General features: G+C 38.0%; 1 protein-coding gene across 1 annotated transcript in view; it reads right to left on the bottom strand.

Annotated features, from left to right (window-relative positions):
* The window catches only part of PPP1R42 (protein phosphatase 1 regulatory subunit 42), a 34,577-nt gene extending 13,480 nt beyond the window's left edge, over nt 1-21,097 (bottom strand). Inside the window, exons 1-6 of the mRNA XM_080646336.1 lie at nt 21,013-21,097; nt 14,727-14,860; nt 12,611-12,777; nt 11,634-11,772; nt 9,128-9,244; nt 32-149 (exon numbers count right to left, since the gene is read on the bottom strand). Of these exons, the coding sequence (XP_080502462.1) occupies nt 32-149; nt 9,128-9,244; nt 11,634-11,772; nt 12,611-12,777; nt 14,727-14,855 (670 nt within the window). The 5' untranslated portion in view covers nt 14,856-14,860; nt 21,013-21,097. The remainder of the gene's footprint in view (nt 1-31; nt 150-9,127; nt 9,245-11,633; nt 11,773-12,610; nt 12,778-14,726; nt 14,861-21,012) is intronic.
* Between the last annotated feature and the right edge of the window lie 264 nt (nt 21,098-21,361).

Raw genomic sequence — 21,361 nt, forward strand, 5'->3', positions numbered from 1 at the left:
TGAAGAAAATTATATTAATATAAATGTGTACCCAGTGATTTGGAGACCAGTATCAATCTGTCTCTGTATTTTGGTTTGAGACAAACAGGATTTCCTTTTAGATCCATTTTCCACAGTTTCATCAATTTGCTCAGTAAAAATTCCAAATCCTATAATTATAGAAAGACAAAATATTTCATAATTATCAATATATTTTCATTCAGTTGTTTATAAAAGTACTGCTTTTTGTGGAGTTCTAGCTCAGTGCCAGCTACTTAGAAGGTGTATGATAAATCATTTTTGGATATAATGGTCTATACTAATAAGGGAAGGCGGCTAAAGAGAAGGCAAAAAAACGAGGTCCTGAGTTTGGGGGCCATGGAACTGTTCTTTGTCATATTTCCTTAAAGGGAGCCAGTTTAGAAAAAACTTTTGCCCCTCTGGCCATCCATCCTGCAGAAGATGCTCTATTCTTAGTGGAATTTATGGAAGTGTCCAGATTAAGGCAGTTAAGGAGCAGTGAGTAAGCAGTCCATTGGCATTGCAAACAATATTTGCTTTTTATTTTATAAAAGAATATATATTTATTTTAAAAATCAGTGAAAAGGTCAAGGGGAAAATATGAGAAAAAAATCACTTGCATGCTTGTCATCCAAAGATCATTTTCAATATGTTGTCATATATCCTCTTGGCCTTCTTTTTTGAGCATAGAGATTTCTTTTTTAATTGTAATGTGGGTACAGTTTTGTTTTATGTATATCATAAACATTTGTGTGTTTTTATAGTTACAAGAAAATCAGCTAATTGATATTTCAAGGAGTAGTTAAGTTATACCATGGTCTACAATCCAAATGAATGTCAGGAAAACAGATTAATAGCATTTAAGAACCTGCTCTCAGTTTGCCCTCTTTCTCCCAATTTGGGTTTCTTTTTCCGTTGTCACAATCCTTTTGTTCAGTGCCTTGTTTTTTGTCCCTTTCCTTGCTTTCTCTCCTTCCTCATTTTTTAATATGTATATTTTATTTTAGATATTTAATGGAAGTGAAATATACTTGGACTATTATATGTGTCATATAAAGTTCTGTTTTTAAATTTTGAAATTAGATAAATTTAGTCTGTATGAATTACTTAAAAACAAGCAATGCAGAAACTGTTTTTCTACTCTATAGCCTTGGAATTGATTTTAAAAAATTCAATAGCCAAAGGCAAAAAGTAAAGGAAAGGAAAACTACCTTTAATAGAACAAAACATTACTTTAAAGCAAATATTTTGCTGCTAATAAAAATAAACGTTGATAATTCTGTGGAGAGCAAAATCCAGGGCTCAGAACTGAAGGATGAAGTTATAACTTTTGAAGAGAGCTTTCTTATAAGTCAACTACATGACAGTGGATCAGAAGCTTCTCTGTTGACCAAAATTAAGAGAATGAAAATTAGTCTGGCTGGAGTGGCTCAGTAGTTGAGCATGAACCTATGAACCAGGAGGTCACAGTTCAATTCCTGGTCAGGACACAAACCCGGGTCGTGGGCTTGATCCCCAGTGGGGGGCATGCAAGAAGCAGCCAATTGATAATTATCATTGATGTTTTTCTCTTTCTCCCTCACTTCCCCTCCTCTCTACAGCATTTGTTTGACACTGTTTGATACAGCCATAATTATTTTATGTGAGAGTTTCTCTGTATTTCTCGTAGTCTAAAAACCTCTAAGGAAGGAATTGTGCATTGCATTTTTTAGTGTTGAATACGATGTCCCATCATCCAAAAGTTAAGTAATAATAACAATAAGAGAACTTTACATTTATATAGATAAAAGAGTCCTGTAGAGTTTTGTTAATTGTCCCTCACTTGATAAATGACCCTCGACATACTCCCTCCAGTGCATGTTTATTTAAGACTAAACTAATCCTGTGCTGAAATATGATTACCCTTTGGATACGCTCTGGTTGTTCATTGCCTTCCTGTCTTTAATAAAATGCTTTCACTTTCCTATTCTTCAATAAGTTACTAAAGGGAGCAGACACTTTTCTGGACAGTCTCTGTTTGATAAATGATCATGTCATGCTATCACTTAGAGGAGTGCTGCAAAATCCTGAGGAGCCAATTCTGTTTCCCACGCAGGGCTGGCGCTGAGCTCCTGTATGGGCGCCTGCAGCACTGGCAGTGCTCCCTCTACAATTAATGATGGCCACGGACGAACCTGTATTTGACCAGCATGCTCCAATTTTTATCGGAAACGTCTGGCCCAGCTGTCTTAACTAAATCTAAAGACAGCCATTTGTCATCCCCCTGACTGCCTGTCATCATCTGCCTGGGAAAATCCATAATTTTTGGCTTGTTTCTGACTAAACTGTGGAGTAAATAAATTTATCTTCGGGTTACTCTGCTTGTCAGGATCAATACTGAGCAGAGGTTGAATAAATTAGAAACTGGAAAAACATGACAGGCCATATTGGTTTGTTCGTTTGTTGGTGTCTTATAAATCAAATATTTAGTTTATATAAGAGGCAAACGCATCAAAATTTTTATTTCCACCATTTATTCAAAGATACTTTACCTCATGATAAATGGTCATCAGGAAACTAATGAAGTAAATCACTAATATATTTGACTGTGAGATGAACTTTTCAGATCATTTTATTTATTTAGCAAATTTTGCAGACATAAAAACTTTAGGTATAAATTAACATTTTTTAAAAAAAATTTCACGTTTTATAAATTTTTATAACCATGGTATTTATTTAATTTAATAGTGTCAGCAAGCTATATAATGTTGGCCCTATTGAAGTTCATGGCTCATCCAACTACTTGGAGATATGCAAAAGTTTTATTGTAAATGGTCATTAAAGTATTTAATATTTTAAGACATTAAAATATTAAATACTTTAAAGAAATTTTAACCAAAAGTGAATGTCATTTAAACAAGGACACTATGAGTGAAAGAAAGGAGTTTCTAAACTATGGAGTATTGTTTGGCCTATCCTCTCTTTCTCCTCTTCCTCAAGGGTTGACTTTGCCACCAGTTTTATTGGGAAGAATTGGATCCTCCACCTACAGAGTTTTCTCATTTATCCGCCCTGGGTCTCATACTTCCTTTCTTCTTTCACATTTTTCTCAACCAAGAAAGAGTCCCACCTCGTTTTCTAAATTAATTAGTTCTCTCCATCCCTTCCCCTCTTCCACAGGCCTCCTCCTCTTGGAATCTTCTTTCTCTTTCATTTCCATTTTCATTGTCTCCTTCTCCTCTGGCTTTTATCCTGCCTCTTACCCATCATCACTACACTCTTGAAAGAGTAGTCCACACCAGTGTGTCTCAAACTTTATGTGCTTAAGAATTACCTAGGGATCTTATTTACATGCAGTTTCTGATTTGTTAGGTCTGGGGCAGAAGCTGAGATTCTGCATTTTTGAGGCTGGTCCTAGGACCACATTTGGAGTTATAAGAGTCTAGGCCACTGCCTCTGCTTCCTTAATCACTGGGCACTCCTGCAGTCTGGGGCTTCTGAACCAGAACTTCTAGACTCATCCCTTATCACCTTATCACATTGCCAATCTCAGACTTTCTCAGTCTCAGACTTCCCTCCTGACCGCTCCCCCTTCATGGCTTTGTGATTCCACATTCTTCAGGCTCCCTGCATCTTGCATGAATCTCTAACCCCATAAGTAACAACCTTCTGACCATAAGAATCCCTAAAAGTTGAAGAATCCCTTTTCTGTTTTCTAAAAGTTGCTTTTGAGAACGGAGAAAACATCTCATAAGAAACAGTGCTATACCTGGCACTGTTGCCTGGATAGGGCAGCTATAAAACAACCTTTTTAAAAGAGGAAAAAAAAACAAAGACTGTGTGGTGATGGTGCTATAAAACCTCCTCATAGTGCATCACCATGTTTCCCAAGCACTAGTGTTCTCTCTGGGGAGCAGAAGCAGATGTGGCATCAATTCAGTTTCTTCCTTTTCCATAATTTACATTTATTCCTCTCAGTGTTTTTTTTTTTTGTTTGTTTGTTTGTTTTCTTCCCTGGACCATAGCAAAATGTAAAATCATGGCTAGAAAAATGTTTTTCTTCATTAACCCACTATTTTCTTCATTTATATGCAGACATTTCGCAAAAAGGAGAATGTCCATGTTGACATTAGTAAAACACATCTATTACACCAAGGAAGGAAGGGTCATCTATACGTGAGAAGAAGAACCAGATTTTGTGGGATGCCACATTGAGCATTTCATCATACTCGCATATCTAGTCAGTCTCATCCAGGATGGAAGTTTCAGTGACTATTTAACCAATTTGCTGAAGAATTCTACTATCCACTGAGCTCTGTCCTCTATATCCAGTTGTCTGCCTGATATTTTCTATGTAACATTTTAAAGGCACCTCAAAATTGATTAAAACTCGTGATCTTCTCCCTCTTCCCCAAACCTGACTCTTGAGTTCTCTATTTTCCATGGTGCAAGGCAAAAACCTGACTCTTGACTTCTACTGCTACATTCCTTATATCACCACCAAATCCTGTCTACTTTACTTCCTAAACAGCTTTCTAATATGTTCATTCGTATCATTTTTACCCCAACCCTATTCAAGTTTCCACCATCACTCACTTTCTAACTAGCCAGGCTTCTTCCAATCTATTCTCTACACCAAGCATGTCAAACTCAAAGGCTAACATGGGCCAAATAAACAAGGTTTAAGTTTATGTGGGCTGCAAAAAAACAAAAGCTTCAATTTTCATAGAAATGTAGGTTTATTTTGATAGAGACATGCTGAATACAAAGGGCTGAAATAAATGAGTAATGGTTAACATAAAATAATAGAACATTTTAATAAAAATTAATATTTTTCTTGAACATTAGCTTACCAGACACTGAATAACTGCACACATTAATAAGCATAACACAAATACATCTATTTTTCTCATTCTCCGAAAGCGAAATATTTCCTGTTGCACACACCAAACAAGTTAGTCCAAGACTAATGATGTGGCAATTGGCTGCTAAAACATTCGCTGCGAGTATTAGTGGAGAGAAATGGTGCGCCTGCGCATAAGGCACGTAAGGGAAATGAATGCAACATGATGGTAGTAATCAGTCATTAGCGAACATTGTAGTTCGTTATTAATAATTATGTATAACAGGATATTGTAAAAATTAAGTTACGAAATTTTTATTAAAACGTTTCTTACATACCGTTATATTGGCTAGGCTGCAAAAATATTCGTTGTGGGCCGCATGCGGCTGTGAGTTTGACCTACTTGCTCTACACTGTAGCCATACTAATCTTTTCAAAATGCTAATTACTTTACTCCTGGCTTAAACACCTTTAGTGTCTCCCCATTTTTCTTAGGATGAAGACAAACCTCTATTATGACCTATGTAACTTTTACCCACCAATTTATTTGCACTATGGTTCACCTTCACTCTGCTTCCTGTTTCTCATTTTTGCATGCTTTCACCTGCCTCAGGGCCTTTGCACATGCTATTCTGTTTACCTGGTAAACCCTTCACTTCTCTCAGAGAGCAGCTCAGCAATCCCTTCCTAAGGGAAGCTGTCACTGAGTTCCCTAACTAAGGCAAATCCCCCTATTATAGGCTCTCAGAGCTACATACTTCCACTTCGTACTACTTGCCATGGGTGCATTTTTACATTTGTTTTTGCCTGATTATTTGCTTAATGTTTCTGTTCCTCTCAATGCTGAGAGCTCTTCAGGGCCAAGGACTATCTGTTTTTGCTCGCTATTGTCTCCCCAATTGTCTAATAAGTGTTGCCACATGATAGGTGTTTTGAATGGATGGATAAGGAGAAATGAATGAATGCATGGATGAATGGATCTGGGGTTAGAAGCAGGACAGGAATGAAACCCCAAATAGCAGGAAGGACAGAAGCCACTTAGCCACCCAACTCTTTCCAGGTCCTTATCCTGTTCCTCCACCTCTAACGTAGCCACCCCTCTGCAGCTCTAGGTTAGGGCATGGATATTGTTTTGGAATGTCTGTGTTTCCCATTGACCCATTTCTCTCTTTTTCTTTTTCTTATTCCTTTCACAGAGCTCTAGTATTTCAGTTGTCATGGCAGTACTTTTCCTTGTTATTGTGTTCCTTTTAATTTTTCTTAAATATCTTCCTCACTGCTCAAACCATAATCTTGATTGGAAGATTCAAAGTTATTTAACCATCCAAGGGACCATTAATTTTTCATTTATCTTATTTCATGTATTTTCTGTCAATGCATTTGAGGAACCTATGGTTGTTCGTATCAAAGCAGCTGCTCCAATGCTAAAAACCTTGGGTAATTACAGTGGTTTTGTGAGGATTCTCTAATGATGTCCACTTCTTTTTCCCATTGGCACAAAGCTGTCTGTTGCTGAAGCCTCTTAGGATGGATGTCAGTGACCTAATGTATGGCATGTTGAGCTTTCTCTCCCATGGCACAGGGTTTGATGTCAGCAGCTTCTGGGCAATTTCAATCAATGAGCACAAATAATGGAAAAATTAAAGCCAAAAAATGGAGATCTGACTCCAGGGATACATACAGAGAAATAGGTTAATATTATGATGCTAAACTTCAACATGTCCTTTGATTAAGCCAGCCTTGGGCAAACTACGGCCCGCGGGCTGGATCCGGCTATTCTATCCGGTTCTCTTGCTCTCCCCTCCGCTCCTTTACTTTGAATTTATATTAGTTCACACAAACACTCCATCCATGCTTTTGTTCCGGCCCTCCGGTCCAGTTTAAGAACCCATTGTGGCCCTCGAGTCAAAAAGTTTGCCCACCCCTGGATTAAGCCTTCAGAGGATGATGTAAAATGGACCACAAAAGCACATTTTGAGTAAACCCCATGCAAGATTATATTCAGACTTCCACGAAGCTGTGGCTAGGCATTTTTATTGCTTGTGTCTCCTTGCTGGAAGTAAAAGAACTTGAGATTTTATCCTCACTCCTTGTATATCTTCTCTAATGGGAGGGAAAAGCAACTTTTGGCATATACCAACCTCTGGACTTGCTGAATGTTTTCTTTTTAAGGTATTATATCCACATAGTCTTTTAATTTTCCTTTCTCTTATTTTTTAGTTTATATGTGGAAATTTCAGGTATGGGAAATATTTCATGAAAAGCCTGCAGTTTCTCAAACCATAACAAGGAAGAAAGTTTCTAATATGTTTTTGTGGCTTTGGGTGGAAGAAAAACAATGCAAACCCTTGCCAAGCCACTCTGTTCTGAAACATACGTAATATATGATACTTGACCCAACATAGTCTGTTGTTAAATCGAATGCATTTCTATTAACATCTTATCTGCCCTCATGTCAACCATTCAATAGCATTCAGTGCAAGTGGCCATTCACTCTTTCTTGAAGTTCTTTTTTCTCTTGTCTTCTCTTGTATCATTGACTCCTGGTGCCTTCTCATCTAAAGTATTGGTGTATTTCTGTGCTTAATGTTGGCCTCATTTATTCTTCATCTCTTCTATCTTTTACCCAGTTGCATGGTTCTAAATATCATATAAATTCTGTTGACTCCCAAACTTTCCAATCTTACTTCTCCTTTGAACTCCAGAATGCCTACTTGACATATCCATTTCAATGTCCAATAGATATTTCAATAGAAGGAATTATTTTATTCCTTCCCTGTATTCCCCAGCCTTTACAGGCTACCACTATCTCCCCAGTTCCTCACATAGGAGCTAGGAGTCATCCTTTCTTCTTCTTTTTTTTTATTACTACACATCCTACTCAATAAGCAAGTTCTGTGGGTTCAACCTGTAATCCATTCACTCCTTTTCATCTCCAAGCAACTATCTTCTCATATTTAACCTCTGTGGTAGTCTCCCATCTGGTCACTTTACTGTCATTCTTTTTTGTTGTTAATCCTCACACAAGGATATTTTTCCATTGATTTTTTTTAGAGAGAGTGGAAGGGAGGGGGAGAGACAAAGAGAGAGAAACATCGATGTGAAAGAGACACATCGATTGGCTGCCACCTGAACATGCACCCACTGGGGCCGAGAATCTAGCCTGCAAACTAGGAACATGCCCTTGACCAGAATCGAACCCGAGACCCTTCATTCCTCAGGCCGACACTCTATTCACTAAGCCAAACTGGCTAGGGCTACTGTCATTCTTGCAACAATTCTTCACATAGCTGATAAAGAATTCTGTTAAAATATAATCCTTTGAGTGACTTCCTATTGCACTTAAAGTCAAGCTCATGACCATGGCCTAAAAGGACCTTTATGATCTGGCTCCTAAACGTCCCTTCCTAATCTCATGTTATACTGTTGTCTATTCATTCAAAAATTACTTATTGCCAACATTTTAGAAACTGAGCTAGATTCTGGGGTCACTATCACAGTAAACTGGCCTGTTTTTTGTTTCTTGGACACTTTAAGCTCTCTTTGGACTCAGAACCTTTGTATTTTTTGTCCCCTATGCCTAGCATGTTCTTTCTTAGCTCTCTTCTCAGATTTCTTCTTTCTCATCCTTTAGATCTCAGTGTAAGTGTCATTTGCTCAGAGGCCTTTCTTGATAACCTGAATGTCCCATTATGTCATCCTACCTAATTCCTTCAGAGTGCTTTTCACAATCTTCTCTGCTTATTTTTTCCTGATCCCCTCTCCTGTCTCACTGTAATGTAAGCTCCTTGAGGGTAGAGAACCTGTCTTATTTATCATTGTATCCCCAGTGCCTAGAAAATGTTTCTCCAGGGGTCTAAAACAGGACCGGGGACACACACTCTAATAAATACTTTTGAATAGATGAATTTGATGGGGAGGTTCAGAAAAAGCTACACAAGGGAGATGCTTTCCCCAAGGAGCAGAAAGTTCAGTTCTAGTCATACTTACTAGAAACTCATTCATTGGGATATCAGAGGTAAGGGGCAAGAAATCTAGTCTCTAGAGGGGAATATTCGATGGAAAATATAACAGAGGGAAAAGCATAACTTCCTACTCAGAGAAACTTTTTTTCTATTGGTGAGTGTTGGAAGCATTGGATATAGAAGAGAAAATCAGGTAAGAGGGCAGAATTATACAAATAAGTATATTAAGAAGCAAAAATTAATAAGCTAGTTTTTAGAACAGATCAGAATACTTTTTAAAGTAATACAGTTTATAGCAATTTCAAGTAAATACTTTTAAATTAATTTTTCTTTATACTACCTTCACATGTAGAAGTTGATTGTCAACTGCTGTGAGCTGATTAAGATTTTCCAGTATTTCTAAGTCTTTTATGTCATCAATATTATTATTGCTGATATTCAATATAGAGAGGGATTTCTGTAAGGAAATAATTAAATTAGCATTAGTAAACAACCTAATTAAGTGCTATATATAGGAACCAGAAATCCTAATCTGTGAAAATTTTAAGATTGTTCAGTCTATTTTGCTCTTTAGGCAAGAAAATAAAAACCTATGAAGATTTTGTTTCTATGTTATATATTTTTTCATATGGAATGTTTAGAACTATAGTAATTGTGATATAATTGTGATAAAACTTACCTATCCTATCTAATAAAAGGCTAATATGCAAATTGACTGAACAGTGGAATGACTAGTCGCTATGACGTGCACTGACCACTAGGGGGCAGACACTCAATGCAGGAGCTGCCCCCTGGTGGTCAGTGTGCTCCCACAGGGGGAGCGCGGCTCAGCCAGAAGCTGGGCTCATGGGTGGTGAGAGCAGTGGCAGTGGTGGGAGCCTCTCCCGCCTCTGCGGCAGCCCGACTGCCAGCTTAGGCCCACTCAGTCACCTCCATGTGATGTCAGGTAATAGCTGGAGCATCTGCTGAGGGCTCTGGACTGTGAGAGGATGCAGGCCGGGCTGAGGGAACCCCTCCCCCAATGCACGAATTTTGTGCACTGGGCCTCTAGTATTTTGTAAGTTTAATCAAGGCATAAGAGAAATTTATAGAAAAAAGAAGCTAAGAATCAAGAAGCAAAGAAAAAAAAGGTGTCCCAATGAACAAATGATAACAATGTAGAAAACATGCTTATTTCAGTTTGAGCAAGTTACTATTTTGTGTTAAAAGTCACTAAAATTTGTACTCACATAGGAAGAAATTGTTTTTGTCTGTTTTTCTAAGTAGAAAACACTGACCAAGAATTAAAGAATTAAAGAAAACACTGTTAAAGAATTAATTTTATCTTTATCTCTCTATGTAGTTTTCTCTTAATAATCCACATGTTCATAAGCTACTTAGAATAATAAACTAATTAACAAGAATTTCAACATCAGCTGTTAATGAGGACATCTTACCTAATAAAAGAGAAACATGCAAATTAACCATCACTCTGCTATGCCCACAGCCAATCAGAGTGAGTATGCAAATTAACCCAACAAAGATGGAGGTTAATTTGCATATGCAGGCGGAGCGGAGTGAAGCCTGCTATGAGGGGAAGGGGGGCGGTGGAGGGAGCTACTGTAGTGGTGCTTCAGACAGAAGCGAGGACTTGCCGGCTCTGAGCACCCCGGGAGTGAGGAGGTGTGGGCTCCTGGGCAGCCAGGGAGCAGAGACTTGACGGCTCCTGGGTGGCTGGGAGTGAAGCCAGGGGAAGGAAGGCCTATTCTTGCACGAATATTGTGCAACGGGCCTCTAGTAATTTAGCAACACTAAATAAAAGCCATCTTAAGATCTAAGGGCCAGGATTCTCTACAAAGATTGCATCCACACACAGATAACATAGAGAAGATACTTCCTGACACTTTTTAAGACTTGAAATAAAGATTTAAAAATTATGCCTTATATTTAGAATTTCAGAATCTGCTTGAATATATGCAAAAATTGAGTAAGCAAAAATATTTTCAGCGGTGTTTTGTAGTAAAACTATCCATTCCCACAGTGTTGTCAGTCTGCTTGGATCAGTTGAGGTTGAACTCAGACACAGTTGATTCTATGGGGAGGATAAAGGGGTAGGATAGAAACCAAGTCACCTCTTTCTTTTCCTATTAAAGCACTATCCTTTCATTGTTATATGTTTGGTTCAAAACCTTATACTGCCCTCCATTTCTTGGCCTTCTGAAATAAAACCAACGAAATCTGAAAATATAACAACCATGTTCCATTGCCCAGATCTGAAGGTAGCTTTCCTCTAACAAATCTTGCTTTGAGGATTAGCAGAAGCCTCTGTGGCGCCCTCTGGTTGCTCAACTCATTGTGACACCTCCCTGTGATGTCAGGTGACAGCTGGAACATCAAATCCAGCGCTCCCAGATCTATCTGCTTCTGATGAGTCACAGCCATATGTAGAGTAATCTACAATCAAATCAGAATCCAGCAAAAAAATGACTTATTGTGATGATTCTCTAGGTTGTTTAAAATTTTCCAAATGTGCACTCCTCTTTCCTTAGGCTTTTTGAGTTGTGATAATCACCAAGGTTAAAATTATGAGTGAATTAACATTGTTAGGACTTCATACTTTACATAATCTTTTAATATCCTTCTTTTGATTCTTCCAATAGCCCTAGAAGTAGATATTATCCCCACTTTATAGCTGCTGAGTCTCTGAGGAATTATGTGGGAAAAAATAGTTTTAGCCCTCAAATAAACTCTCAGTTGGCCTATAAATATTCAGAGAATTTACATATCCAAAAAAACCTTCACCACCTTCCTGGTCCATAACTGTTAATCACGACATTCTCTGTTAGAATACTCAAATGTAGCCTTACTGCCAGAGATTGAAGACTTCTTGGATCAAACAGAAGCTTTTCTCCAAGGGGAAGCCTCTGACTCTCAACATGAAGCTCTCTTAGTCCTTCTAATCCTTCTAGACCTTCTACGACAGCAATGTAATTGCCCCCCAGATATCTGAAAAATAGAAGACATAATTTTAAGTAGACATTCTATGAACACCATGGTCTTTAAACATGATAAAAACATAACAAAATCATTGAACTGTGTGAAAATTATACATACAGAATGTTCTCTTTATATTGAATTAATGAAAAGTTTATATGATTTTTACATGTAATTTAGTCTAAGAAATTTTTTTTTAAGTGAGAGAATGGTGATAGTCCTTATTAAACTACTTACCCATACTCCTCATATATAGAGTGCAGAAGAATCACCTAGGGTTGTAGATTTAAAAATGAAGATTTCTGGGCCTAACCCACAGAGATTCTGATTTGACTATCTAAAGAACCCAGCATTTCCCACCCCACTGTCCTCTCCCCATTCTAAGGCTCCTGGCCCACTTTTTGAGAAGCACTGATAGTTCTTTTAATCTGGGGAAATTGGATCCACCAGTCTTCATTGTTTAATTAAAATCATTATAGGCACAGTAAATGCCTTTTTATAATCAAGCCTACATCAACATTCATTTTATGACCCTGTCCTTTTCAGAAATGTGATTCTGAAAGGCACAAAACTCATTTGAGTTCCATGGAAACTTTTCTCACTATTTGAGCCTACATAAGGATGTTTTTAGGTTTTCCTATAAGCCCTTAAGACAACCTCCTGCAAAAGAAAAGTATACCAGACTTAATAAAACACAAATTGTTTGATATTACATTTGAAACAATTATTTTGTATTAATACTACTAAAAGAGAATAAAAATTGTAGACTGTTCCACAAAACAACAGATAATGGAAATACCTGCATGCAAAAATAATACTGTAATGATGACAATTAAATAAAAGCACTTACAGTTTTTCCAGTTTCTTTAATGAACTGAGGTTCTCTATACATGAAATACAATTGTTTTGTAGGTACAGGTGGGTCAGATTTGTGGCAAAATTCAAGTTAGTTATTTGACTAATATGGTTATCATACAAATATAAAACACTAAGATTTTTACAAAGAGAGAGGTCATCCTAAAAGAAAAACAAAAACAGGTCATACTTAATTTTTCTTGAAAACTTGTTTGTTTTTAAGATAGTTTTTCACTTAAATCATTCTGTAATATTCTTAAGTTTAATATAAAAGAACAATATCTCTTCTTATCACAGTCAAAACAAGACTAGAATAACTACAAATTAGTTCTAGGTTTTAGTATTCTGTAACTATATCTATAAAATTGTATTTGTTAAGAAATATTTTCCCAGTGCAACCAATTTTTCTTGGAAACAATTAGGCTTCTCTGGAAGTTGAAGCATTTAAAAAATTATTGCTCCAACATTATAAATCAGGTCTTCTTAGTCTTTCTGTAGGATTGGAAGTAACTGTTGTGATTTATAATACTGAAAATTGGAAGTCAGCTAGATATTCAAGAACAATGGATTGATAAAGAAACTATGATAGTGCCATTGAAGGAAATACCATATAGCCATTAAATATCCTTTAGTTTCTTTAGTAATATCTTATAGATTTCATAATAAAATGAGAACAGTACATTCAGGGAACCACTATTGTAAAATTATATGAATGTATGCCTAGAAAAAAGATTGGAAGGACATTTCCCTAAATGTTAATAGTGATTTTCTCTACATGGTAAAATTAAAAGTCAGTTTCTTTCTTTTTATATGTATTTTATGTAAATGAACACCAATTACATTTGAGATAAGAAAAATAATTAAAGGTATTTTAAAAGGCTGTCATTTCTTGTGTGCTGGTAAAGTCAGCCTAGACTGAGTAGGCAAGAGATTACGAGTGAAGTTTTGCTCAAAAATATCTCAGCTTTTATTATGATCTTTTAAAATATAACCACATCTTGGTAACTTTAAGTTTACAAGTTATTCTCAGTGTAAATTACCTTACATCAGTTTGCTTTCCTCCTAACATCCACACTGAAGGAGCATTGATTGCGAGGGGCCAAACAACTTTAAAGGGAGGCGCTGGAGAAAGCAGCCTAAATATAGTATGGTGAGGTAGAGAGCTTTGGGCAACCAAAGAGAAACGTGAGATTTGGGCCATTGGATTCATGAGAGAAGGATCACCAGAAAACTGGAAAAAGATATAGAATGGGAACTGGGTAGGGTCTCTGAAAAAACAAACAAAACTTCCGTAGTCTTAATTGACACTACTGCCTGGGGCTTTGGTGTTTTCAAAATGCATTCAATCATTCATTCAGTAAATATTTATTAAGCACTTAAAATGAGACAGGCACAGTATTGGATGGGGAATTTAGAGTGATGTGAAGAAAATAGACATAGTCCCTGCCCTCATGTGGGTTATATGTTTCCAAGAAATTTCCTCTCATCTATAGTCTTTAGCATTTTATTATAGATAATGGATACCAATACAAATGGCCCAAATGGGTTATTGCTGTCTTTAAAGTTTCCCAAATTAAAGTCAAGAACTGTCTTAACACAGAGAAAATGTAATTTCAGAGTATATCCAAGTGAACAAAATCTGTCTGATGTAACTGAAAGAGTATAATCTACATGTATATAACCATTAAATTCTGTGGGAAAAAGATTTCCCTGTTAAAGTTTTGAAATATGGTAATCACACAGTTAATTTTTACTATTTTTATATGTTAAAATTCATATTTCAAGGTTAGGGAATTACATATGAGTAATTATCTTTGAAATTATTTTCCAACATGTGCTTTTAAATCTAGTTTGCTATACAGTAGAGTATTTTAGGGGAACATATATATTTAACACATATATTTAACAATCACAATGGTATATTTTATAGAAAGTTAATTTTAAAAAGTTTAACCTAAGCAGGAAATTAAATAACACAATATACAGCTAATGAAAATATAGTTAATAAGTATAATCAAAATATAGTTAATAAGAATGTATACCTTGACAACAATTTCTAAACTTTACATGGCTAATTATATAAAAATTAGAAATAATTTCAGAGTTCTTACAATTGCATCTATATTTCTGTCTGAAAAATTTATATGAGTTATTTTCTTAAGGTATTGTAAGGTGGTTTCTTCTTTTCTGGGTTTAAAGTTGCTGTTTTTGGCAATTAGATCCAAGGTCAGTCGAACCATGATTTCTGTCAAAATCAAATTAGTATTTTAGCTCTGTTCTAATGCCATGCCAAGAAGCAGTTTTAGGTATTGCTTTATGCCCAACTTTCTAAAAATTAAAGGAAAAAAAAGGAATATTTAGAAAAAATCATTTTGACATTTTAAGTTTCTTATATAAAACTATTTGATTAGCTTAGTTCATAGACATTTTCAGGGACATTTAGGTATTTCTAAGTTTATAGACCAAAGTCTTTTATTAAAAAATTAAAAACACCAAAATTAAATACACAAGGTTCATTTACTTTTAAGTCTTTTCCTCTCCCTAGTATTGAATTTTTATTGTGGCCATCTGTTAAAATATCATTTTTCTCTCTTGAAGTAGAAAAGGATTCTCAAGGATTATCATCTAGTGTTGTCATGTGAAGAAACTAAGGTTCAATGATTTGTCTGGAACTACTCAAGCGAGTGGTATGTAAAAATGAGATCAGGTCTCCTGGCTCCTTTTCTGTAATATCTGTTGTGATCATATTTACTAAATCCTCAAATCAGAACAAATGGTGTGAGAACTTTGAATATATACATAGGACAGTGGTGCAAAATACTTGAAAATGGGGCTGGCGTTGAAATTTTGTTATGCTGCTACAACTATCTATAATAATAAAAGTTTAATATGCTAATTAGACTGGACAGCCAAACGACCTTCCGGACATCCTTCTGGATGACTTCCGGACCAAGCCGGGACTGTGAGGGCTGAGGCAAGCTGCTGCGGCTGCGAATTTCGTGCATCAGGCCTCTAGTAATCCATAAACAGGTAACAATGCAGTGTTTCTCAATCCAGACAGCCTAGTTTCAAACTTTCACTCCACTGCTCATCAGTTGGGCAATCTTGGGCATGTTACCTCAATTTCTTATAAAATTAGGCCAATATCCAAGGGATAGTATGAGGATTACACGAGATAATCATGTGTAGAGTATTCTACACAGTGCCTGGTACATAGGCCAATAAATGTTTGTCATCATCATTATTATTCTACTATTTTGTTCACAGATAAGGCAAACACTATTCACTTCACTATTTCATCTGGAATACAGGGTGTCCCCAAAACATGTATACACACTTTAACAGCTGATAGCTCACTTGATGTTTCTTTCTTTTCAGCCAGACTAAGCTTTGAACAAAGGAAATTCATCTTAAAATGCCACTAGAAGTTTGAAAACGCAGTTGAAGTACAAACACTGCCTTTATAATTATTCAAAGTGTGTATACATTTTTGGGGGACACAAAAATATGTACATACTTTAACAGTTGATAACTCACTTAATTTTCACACCTCTTGAGGCTTAACTGATTCAAAATAATGGGTGAAGCCAGACTAAGCTTTGAATAAAGAAAATTTAGCCTTAGCCAGTTTGGCTCAGTGGATAGAGCGTCAGCCTGTGGACTGAAGGGTCCCAGGTTCGATTCCAGTCAAGGGCACATGCCTGGATTGCAGGCTCAATCCCCAGTAGGGGGCGTGCAGGAGGGCAGGCAAACAATGATTCTCTCTCATCATTGATGTTTCTATCTCTCTCTCCCTCTCCCTTCCTCTAAAAAAAAGCAATAAAAATATTAAAATAAAAAGAAAATTTATCCATTAGACTTTTTTTATAGGGATACATAAAAGATAAAGTTAACAGTACAAAACCAGCAATAGTTGACGAATTGAGGGCGCACAAATACCAAGCCAAATGATTCTTGATGTTTGCGATTCCATCGTTTTGCATTATCAGCAGTGCCTAGACCAGAACGATCATCAGTTTGAAAATAGGCATTGACAAAAAAAAAAAAAAAAAAAAAAAAAAATTCATTTTTGTCGATTATTTTAAATTTTGAAAATGAACTATATGTTAATAAACACTGACTTTATAATCATTCAGAGTGTGTATCCAGGTTTTGGCAACTATGAATAAAGTTATGCATAAGATATGCATATGTGGTCCATAGTTTGAGATAACCCATTTTTTGTAGTCATTTAAGTGATACATACTCCAGTTTCTCCAATTTTGCTTTTGATGCAAAGCACCAGTGGGGTTCCTTGGCTTGGCCTGTGGGATTGGGCCGAAACCGGTTCTCTGACATCCCCCGAGGGGTCCCGGATTGCGAGAGGGCACAGGCCAGGCTGAGGGACCCCATTAGTGCACGATTAGGGCCGGGGAGGGACCACCCGGGAGGGAATATGAGAGGGCTCCAAGGTGTGTCCAGCCCATCTCGCTCAGTCCTGATGGGCCAGACCCCAACAGAAGCTAACCTACTGGTCAGAGCATCTGCACCCTGGTGGTCAGTGCACGTCATAGCGACTGGTCGACTGGCTGACTGTCTGCCCCCTGGTGGTCAGTGCACGTCATAGTGAGTGGTTGAGCAGCCTTAGCATATCATTAGCATATTACGCTTTGATTGGTTGAATGGTTGACCTGCTGACCGGCCGACTGGACACGTAGCATATTAGGCTTTTATTATATAAGATGTATCTGGGATTTCACCAACCAAACACCTCAATTTGTGTGGTATTCTGGGCATGAAAGATTAGTGTTGACAGATCAAATTTCAATCACGACAATAATATTATGAACAAAGTTACTAATTAAGATAACTTTTCTTAATCTTGCCTAAAATACTTCATAAAATATATCATCATAAAAGTATAAAGAATAACACCACACCCATGAACATTACAAGTATATTTGGAACCCAGATCTATACTTTTCTCCCTCTCCATGCTTTTAAATTTAGTTTATCGTAACTTTAGACATTCCTCTTTGTCTTTATACTTTTACTACATATGTATGAATATCTAAACAACATATAGTATTGTTTTTTACTTGTCATAAATGACATTATTCTGATTCCAGTTTTCTTCTTTGCTTAATTTTTTGTTTGTGAGACTCTTCAGGGTTGAAAAGCCTAAAGTGGCTCTAAAATATTTGCAATGCTGTATAATATTCCATTGTAAGAAATTTAGTCTAATGATAGATCTTAGGGTGTTTTAATTTTTTTGCTTTTACAATGTTGCTTTTATGATTCTAGTATATGTATATGTCATCTTAGCATATTTGCAAGAGCTTTTGTAGAGTTTAAAACTAGTGATGGCCACTTCAGGGTTGCACATATTGAAAATATGATTTCTTTGGCTGCTATTTAAAAATTTTAGAACCTTTTCTGGAAATTTCAAATATCTTTTTTACACTGATAACTGTGCTGAAATGCAAATCTTAAAGAGGTTATACACTACAGGGTTTCTGCCTTACAGCTGAGACAGGAGACTGCTGTGCAAGTGACCATGCAGGAGCAACCCTGTACTAGGAAGGATGTGATGCCCTGTGGGTAACTGACCAATGGGAGACCAGAGCCATGAAGGATTTATTCTCCCTTCTTTCCCCCATGGACTTTTAGGAGGCACTACCATTTCAAAATGTCCCTCTGAAATCATGTTTAGAACGTTTTGCTCTCTCCATCTCTGTCACATTTTTTTATTGTCCTGTCTCTCGTTTCCCGGTGATAACAGCCCCCAGAAACTGTTATCACAGAGTTTTTGCTTCAGGCTCTGCTTTCTAACCTAGGCTAAAAGAAACATTTTGGATCATGTGAATTCTCATGAATGACCACACTATAAATGGATTTTGTCTCTAAGTTCCATTACACTAATTGGTTTGTATAGAAATAAATTTAATTCTCTCAGATAATTAGAAAATGAAAGAGGCAAACATAATATATACATGACTTATTTATTAAACCAAGAGAAGGCCAATGGACCTCTTTAGCAAATTATAGGAAAACTTTCCAGGGGCTTGAATGTGGAAAGGGAGAGAATTGAATCAACCCATAACATCCTATATAATAAAAGCCTAGGTGGCGTCATGCCCTTGCATGATGCCCTTGCGCGACGTTGTCACAAGATGGCCGCCAAAAGATGGCTGCCAAAAGATGGACGCCACAAGATGAGCACGCACACAGCAGAGGCGGGGCCTAGTGGCCTCTCTGTGCGGTGAGGCCTGGGAGTCCCGCGGCTCTGTGTGGTGTGGAGGAGGCCGGTCCCAGCAGAGGAGGCAGGTCGCAGCAGGAGAGGGCAGTTGTGAGCAATCAGGCTGGCAGGGGAGCAGTTAGGGGGCAATCAGGCAGGCAGGCAGGCGAGCAGTTAGGAGCCAGCGGTCCCGGATTGTGAGAGGGATATCCCAGATAGGAGAAGGTGTAGGCCAGGCTGAGGGACACCTCCTTCCTGTGCACGAATTTCGTGCACCAGGCCTCTAGTACAATAATAGAGGCTGTTAATCAAAAGAACCTGCCGAAACTGGTTTGGCTCAGTGGATAGAGCGTCAGCCTGCGGACTGAAGGGTCCCAGGTTCGATTCCGGTCAAGGGCATATACCTTGGTTGCGGGCACATCCCCAGTGGGGGGTGTGCAGGAGGCAGCTGATCGATGTTTCTCTCTCATCGATGTTTCTAACTCTCTATCTCTCTCCCTTCCTCTCTGTAAAAAAATCAATAAAATATATTAAAAAAAAAAAAAAAGAACCTGTATCGCAACAGTCAGATTCACAAAAGAGAATTGTTTCACCCAAACACCACCATTTATCATGTTTAAATTTCATATAATAATTTTAAACTTCATTGGCATTGTAGTTTGTTTTAGAGAAATAAGCTTCAGGAGTTTATTAGGTTGGATTTGGATATATTTTAGAACATTATAATAAAAATAATTATGTCAACACGTGTGGGGTGTCCCTGGTTTTCTTTTTAAAAAGGTCCCTTGAAAGAGTGGGGTTGGGGACTTGGCATTGGAAGAAGCTGGAGGTAATAGGCAGAAGGTAGGGATGAGTAGGTGAAAACATGGCAGTAAGTGAGCCTGGGAAGATAGATAGGGTTTAGTCATTGGAAATGAGAATCATGGCATTTCGACTGAATTATAAAGAAGGATATCAGGGACATGGTATCAGGAAAAGTATAGATTTGGAAAAAATTAAGTGAATGAGTTTAGGAAGACTTACATAGTGGTGGGCTTGGTAGCCAAAAGACTTCACTTTGAGAAGAGTATGGGGGACTCCAGAGGTGAAAGGGAGGTGTTTGAAAAGGAGACGGCTGATATATACGGGTTTTGAATGCTTATTTTGGGATTAAGTATATTCATGAAATGTGAAAAGACATCATATTTGGAATCCCTGAAGCATAGTCTTTTACATTCCGAATGCTATAAGACAAAGATCCTCACTTCACAGATTCCCTGTTCCATTTTGGAACTCTACTTTTAGAACATTCTGTACATTGTGCTGAAGCTCTTTAATTCTGCCATCTCAAGCTACAATAAATAAACCTAATTCCTTGTCAAAAAATAAAAATAAAAAAATAAAAAGGTCCCTTATTTTCCGAAGTCTGAGAAACTGTTTTTTTTTTTTTTTTTAATTTATTGATTTCAGAGAGGAAGACGGGGGTGGGGGGGTGGGGGGGGGGAGATGATGATGAGATAGAATCATTGGTCCGCTGCCTCCTGCACGCCCCCTACTGGGAATCAATGGGGACACTTCAGTCCGCAGGCCTACGAACTAGCCACTGAGCAACCGACTAGGGTGAGAAACTGCTTTTTCATATTTTTTCCATAGTAGATATCTCTGTTATCTCGGGGCTTCACTTGCCAGAATATCTCTCCAGATGGCCAGGGCGGGCACTTGGAGCTGCTTTACAGGCGCTCTGGGAATCCATGTTGAGGGAGGGGCGGGGGGGATCCCTTGGCTTTCATCATCTCGAGGCTCCTACTGGCTAGATGCGGTGGACGTTTCAGACTGAGACTGTCTATTTCTCTTAGCTAGCCCCAGGCTCACTGACTTCCAGATGCTCTCAATCGCTCATGCTCTCAGACTTTCCCCTTTTCAAACTCAGGTCCGCAACCACAGATCCCGCTCCCTCGGCTCCGCGGCCACCCCTCCACCCATCTCCCTCCTCCAGAGCTGTTTCCCAATCTTGCCTGATTATAGCCATTTGTTTAAAACACAAACTTCCAGATTTTTTCTAGAAATTCTAGATGTCTAGAGATATAGGCTCATCTGCATTACAACAAGTGCCCCGGGAAAGTCTTACTGGCAGGCAAGTTTGAGAAATCTGGCTCTAGGGTTTCCTAGGTCCCCACGCTTCTTCCCTGAATGCACCTCACCGGTCCTGGGTGAGCCGGGTTAGTAACTCCGGTTTGGTAAGTTTCGCCAGTGCCAGGTTCCTCCGCTGCCCACCTGTGGTTGCCGGGCGACCAGACAAGCTTGGTCTGTTCGCGGCTCAGGAGAGATCTCGCGAGGTGTCCGGAAGCGCCCTCCTCTGTGGCGTCGCGGGGTCCTGCTCCCTATGACGCCTGGTGGGCGGGTGGCCCTAGACAGGGTCTGACTGAAGACAGTCAGCTTGATGAGGCCGCAAGGCATCGGTCACATTGGCGTGTTAGTGGGCCAGCCTTCCTGCCAGGGCAATTTTTGGCAGGTCATCATTTCCCTCTCCTGGATATTCCTTGCCATCAG

Source organism: Plecotus auritus, assembly GCF_963455305.1.
Source record: "Plecotus auritus genome assembly, chromosome: 11".
NCBI classification, from domain to species: Eukaryota; Metazoa; Chordata; class Mammalia; order Chiroptera; family Vespertilionidae; genus Plecotus; species Plecotus auritus.